This window comes from Pyxicephalus adspersus, chromosome 6 (assembly GCF_032062135.1).
Source record: "Pyxicephalus adspersus chromosome 6, UCB_Pads_2.0, whole genome shotgun sequence".
Classification (NCBI taxonomy): domain Eukaryota; kingdom Metazoa; phylum Chordata; class Amphibia; order Anura; family Pyxicephalidae; genus Pyxicephalus; species Pyxicephalus adspersus.
Window position 1 is genome coordinate 1,748,583 of NC_092863.1, and position 6,000 is coordinate 1,754,582.

General features: G+C 40.0%; 1 protein-coding gene across 1 annotated transcript in view; it reads right to left on the reverse strand.

Moving 5' to 3' along the window:
• NCOA3 (nuclear receptor coactivator 3) overlaps nucleotides 1-6,000 on the reverse strand; it is a 66,954-nt gene that overhangs the window by 12,099 nt on the left and 48,855 nt on the right. The window contains exons 5-8 of the mRNA XM_072414111.1: nucleotides 3,885-3,985; nucleotides 2,866-3,040; nucleotides 1,669-1,857; nucleotides 1,192-1,293 (exon numbers count right to left, since the gene is read on the reverse strand). Coding sequence (XP_072270212.1) covers nucleotides 1,192-1,293; nucleotides 1,669-1,857; nucleotides 2,866-3,040; nucleotides 3,885-3,985 — 567 coding nt within the window. The remainder of the gene's footprint in view (nucleotides 1-1,191; nucleotides 1,294-1,668; nucleotides 1,858-2,865; nucleotides 3,041-3,884; nucleotides 3,986-6,000) is intronic.

A 6,000-nucleotide genomic window follows, 5' to 3' on the forward strand; every position in this document is an offset into this window, starting at 1 on the left:
CTTTGACAGCATCATTCTCTATTTCAAGCATAGAAACTTCAGAGAAAGCTTTTTATTAATAAAAATAGAAGATTTCATTAACACGTTATATGTTGTAACATGTCAGGAATGTATTTATTCAGACTGATTAAGCTATTTGTCCACTTTAAAGGAGAGGAATACATTTGCAGAACATAAATAGATGACTAATATCAGATGCATAGCTTTCCTCTTCTTCCGTTTCATTAATAATCTTCTTTCTACAGACTATTTCATAGAGGAAAATGAAAGGCTTCAAGTGGTAATAAACGTTTGTTTTTCTCTCTTTCAAATTGTTAAGTACCACTAGTCTACCATGCAAACTAATTAGGAATTGTCCTAAATAAATATTCTCAGCTTCCCAAACCCCTGGGCAGAAAGTATTCACACTGCAACATGCATCTCACGTGTCTGCCTGCTGTGGAACTACATGTCTAAGTATTTCTGATATTTTATAAGTTTGTATATTATAATATTTTATATGTCTATGCCCACAGCTGTTTCTGGAGCATCTGCCAAGCAATGCCAGGAGGAGTAGCTTGGGCTTCAGAGCTACCCCTGGGGATCAATGCACGGAAACCATAATTTAATAAAGATCTCCAATGTTGGAGAGAATACATTTTCATCAGTGAAGCTGGGTGATCCAGCAAACCTGAAATGGATCTGGTCTAGGATTGAAAATATTTGCTAACAAATAGCAAATGCCTTTTAGGAAATCCATTCCAAGTTTGCTGGATTACCCAGCTTCACTGATGAAAGTGTATCCTCTCAAGCTTTGGAGAGCTTTAATATATCAGGGCCAGAGTGTCAATATGTCAGGTTGCAAACCATAAGGGCATGTTTGAAATGGTGGCTACAGTGGGATTTCACAGACCCTGTAAAATAACTTGTCCATCCCTAAATCTAAAGACAAGGAGACTAAAGAAGAAAACATGCTGAAAAGAGAAGGCAAACATTAACTGAAGTATGCTGCTGTTGAACAGGGGACAGAATAATGCTTTATCCCCTGACATGTAATACATATCACAGCCAACAGGAGGTGTGAGTGAGCTGCTGTCAGTCTCCCATGATAACATCTGCAGTGCATTGCTTCTATTATCTGGAGTAAACAGACTCCGGATCAGACATGGCTCTCCTGCACACACACACGCCGCTGCAGAAGCCGCGTCTTACCTGAGAGGTCATGCCGGGTAATGAAGCTCGCTGGGTTGGCAGAAAAACCCCTCTCCATGGTTGTGATTCGTCTGGCCACACAGATCATGCAAGATTGCAGGTCTGACAAAAAAATAGAGCGAGAAAAAATATTAATAACAATGCATTATGGTCATCTGCTGGCTTTATGCAAGATTTGAGCCAAGATGCTTTTATCTTTTGCGGTGTATGAATAATTGCCCATCCCTAGGAACTCCTCAAATGCAGGTTATTGAATGAACTACTATTTTCTTTTAATTACTATATAACCCCTGCATTAGATGCCAGCATAACGACAGAAGACAAACATGCCTGGATAACAACATAAAAATCCGACCCAATCACCAACCTCACAATGTGCACATTGCCAATGTTATAGAAAACAAAGTTCTTATCTTACAAATTGTGTTAGAAACATAGAAATGATCAGGCCACATCTAATGTAGGTGAGCTACTGACCTTCCCCCTCCTCCATCATGGCACGTGGCTGTGATAAGGCGAAGCATTGCATGGTCTCATATCTCTGCCGCGGGTCCATACCCCCACCTCCATCTTCTAGGTGATCCAGCTGAGTCTTTACCAGCATGCGGCAGTTGAACGTATGACTCTTCTGTCTGGGGGTTTCGTTCGACCATGGCACGCCATTAACTTTATGAAAAAGATTTCACATTATTCTTGTGCGTTTATTTATTGCATTTCTTAAAGTTAAATAAATCAAATGAAAACGAAATGATAATATAAATCACACACAAATTATAGAGCAGTGTTCTCCCCGGCCCCTTTTAGCTGGGCGCACCACCCGGCACTTTTTAGTAATTACCCGGCTGTTTTGGGGTGGTTATTAAAGTCACAATACAGGGGCTGCCACCCACCTACAGCTTCTACACCTATCTTACAAATTGTGTTAGAAACATAGAAATGATCAGGCCACATCTAATGTAGGTGAGCTACTGACCTTCCCCCTCCCTCCATCATGGCACGTGGCTGTGATATGGCGAAGCATTGCATGGTCTCATATCTCTGCCGCGGGTCCATACCCCCACCAATTAGTAATTACCCGGCTGTTTTGGGGTGGTTATTAAAGTCACAATACAGGGGCTGCCACCCACCTACAGCTTCTTCCTACCCAGCTTTAAGATTTTTCTGGGGAAGATACTGTAGGCTAAAGAATCTGTCCCATTGCTTGAGCAAAAGAGAATCTCTTTCTCTACTTTTACAGAGCCGTAAGACAACTTTGCTGTATATATTTACAAATGTTAGGCTGCGTACACACGTGCAATAGTTGTACAAACGACTGCGCGTTGCATGAACGAGCGCTATACATACAGAACCATTCTTCTCTATGGAGAGGAGGAGAACGATGGAGCAGCACCCCGCTGCGCTCTCTCCCCTTCACTTGCATTACGTCATTTGTCATCTATCGTCCGTGGATCCACCTGGACGGTGGCTTGGACGATGGACGCCGAGCACTGTACACACAATATCAGCCCTGAGCCGATTATGGGACGAGAACCATTGCACGTGTGTACCTAGCCTTACCATAACATTAGATAAGTATTAAAAAAAGCAGCTATGGTTTGCAAACAATGGCTTTGTTTCATTTAATTTAGGCTAAAAAATATTTTATTTATATAAAAGATATTTCCTTTCCCCCACCTGTGGATTTGGGCAGATTCTTGAGGAAGTCTTTGCGGTCATCTTCATGCAGGATGGTGTACACGCTGGTGTTGACCAGGTCCTCCTGCTTGTACTGCAAGTATTGTGTGACATTCTCCGACACAAACACAATGCTGCCTTCTCGATTCACAACAAACAAGAATCCATCCAGTGCCTGATGAAACAAAAAACACAGCCACGTATTTATTAAAGTAAAAGGCCATTTATATAAATTTATATTTTAGCAATTGAACTATATTTTAGGTTAACTACCTATCAAAGCTGAAGTGTAATTTGCCTTCCCTGCTTCCCCTAACTCATCATGCTAATTACCTTTATAATTAAAACCTTTCTGATTTCATTACATGTCTTGTTTGAGACCCCATGGTGTCATGACTGGACCCCATGCTTCTCTATGGCTGGAGGAAGGAGCAGGGCTTTCTGGACATTTCACAGCACCCTGCCTCAGCAGCCCTAAACCCTGGCACAAGCAATGGGTTTATTATAGGGAAAAATGTTATATCAAAACATCTTACTAGGTAGATGTCGGTGTGGGAATGCCTAGGCAGATTGAATTTGCATGCACACCCCCTCCACCTAGGTAACACCCATACGAGATAGTGAGCCTTCACGACCTTAATTGAAAAGTTAGCTGTAATCCAATTAATGTAAAAATCAAGAAATGGGCAGTCAGTCTGGGAGGGAAATGGCTCAATTATACTGGAGGTTGTCCAGCAAAACAATGAGGGTTCGGTCTGAATTGCAAATGCTTCCAATGTGCATAGTGCAAAGCTCACAGCCTCCAGTGAACTCAGAGCAAGCATTTTCCGTTTAGTACAAGATTTGAGTTTCACTTTATTTTTGGCCATTTAAGTCCATCAAAAATATTTGTTTATGTTAAAAGGAGTATATGTGAACTCACAAAGAACCATAGCACTTTAATATTTAAATATTATTGTATCTCATAGAGATAGGAGAACACAAACAGCTTAATGTTTCCAATGACAGCTCTATTATACCTGTAGCAGAAGAGGTCCCAAAGAATCCTTATCGATCACCCCCTGCCCTGTGGATGATACGTCTGCCTTCTGAACCTCGTCGTCATTGGAGGAAGCCTTTCCTAAAATGCATGCAAGGAAGAAATAAAATTAGAAAACGGATCCAAGTTTAGACGCACATAAGTTGTTAACAACTCCCATTAGGATAAAAATATGAAAAATGCCCCCGAAGAGCTGCTGTGCAAAGGTCCTGCTTCTGTTCCTATAAGCATCTCTGCCAGGGAGATTCACGTTCATTCTTCCGCTGGTCATTGTCACAGAAAATGATGGAAAACTCATAGCTCACTACTATCAGAATTATTTCCACTTTTCTTTAAAGATTACACAAGCCCCTTAATATCTTGTAGTGACGTCTTTAGTCCTAATATATATATATTTTTTGCTCTGGTGCCAACACTGGCCCTTTATGCATACAGTGCAGCGAGTGAGTATTGTCACCCTGGAACAGAAGTTTATTAATAGCAGGATCCCCAGGACTAAATAAAGAAAATATTAATAATAATGCAGCTACATCTATGTATTGGTAAGCTGTTGTTTTGTAGGTCACATAGAAAGGATTGTAAATCTGAGCAGATTTCCCTTATAAATATACCCATCACCTCCGTTAGGTTTACTAACACAGCATTCTCTTTGTCACTGTGTTTGCACTTTTTCGTTTATTGGTTTGTTTTTAGCAGAACGGGAGTGTCAAAGTCATAAAATGAATGATCTTGTTTGCTTTAGCTTTCAGTAATCCTATTCACAGTTTATCTAAAAATACACAAAAGCCAATTCACCTGCAAATATTTTCTCCTCCTGCAACAAAGACGCTACAGAGGAGAACAGAATTGTATTTGGTGTAGTGTCATCACCCAAAGTTCCCCTCCATCTCTCATAATAAAATATAAAGTTTCCTCCTAATGAAGAGATTGTTCTATCGGGATAGAGGGGGATCTTTATGGTTTTATACACCATTTTCCAGGCTATAAATCAGCATAGACATACTTCAACAGATTTTTAACGGGGCATTAAGATCCTGTAATACTCCTACATAAGAATATATACCTGATTATCCCGATTCCTATTGTCGCCTCCTACAGACTGGACTTAAGGGTTTATTTTTTATATTCTGTAGATGTAAGTTTTATTTGTGATTTATATCCTATTCTATGTTTACTGTTACTTCACACAGCTAGCAGAGTTTGCATGGAGTAAGAGAAACAACTGACCCAGTAAAGAGACGAGCACCCCCGCGTGTCACAACTGTCTGAGCATTCTATAAAGCCAGTTTATTTAACAGTCTGTGTGTAAACACAAGGACTTTCACATTATATATTTATAGGCTTGTTTCTACTATTCCTGACAGTTCTTATATTTTACAGGCCAAATACAGTGTCACTTTGTAAACAGATTACTGTTTTACTTGCTGTTGAATGAGCTCTGGAATATTTGTAAGACTCTCTAATATCTGCAGGGGGTTTCTTTATATGCATTGGGATCTCCTGCTATTGGAGCTGTCCAATTCACTTGGAAGAGGTGCCAGTAACATTGCTCGTCTCTAATAAACTGACTTCAGCTCTGTTTCCCAATAAGTCTATATTTCATTTAAGCCCTAAAGAAGCAGGTTTTTACTAGAATCCAAATGTGTTGTTGTATTAAATCTTCATGTAAACAGTTTATTAGTTGTCATTGACCGGTTGGCTGGTTTAGAGCTCCTTTTACAAGCCTACATTCTGCACAATTTGATTTCTATTAGTTGACAACAGTTTGAAACACTCCCTGCCTGCTAGTTCACAACATTCTTATCACCAGAATAACATTGAAGACATCCTCAGCTGTAAAAAGGCAAAACCTAGAAGTCTGCTTGTTCATTTAGATTACCATTCAAGGACAAGTTCCATCTTTGCTTTACTCCCCTTTCTAATATATATATTTCCTTTGTTCCCCCACAGCTCAGGTCAACACTGGGAGCCAAAGGAAAGACCTGCTATTTTTACGGAGCAGTGACAGAATTGAGATAATTAGAGATAGGAGATATGGAGTATAGTATAGGAGAGTATAAAGATAGAGATAGGAGATATGGAGTATAGTATAGGAC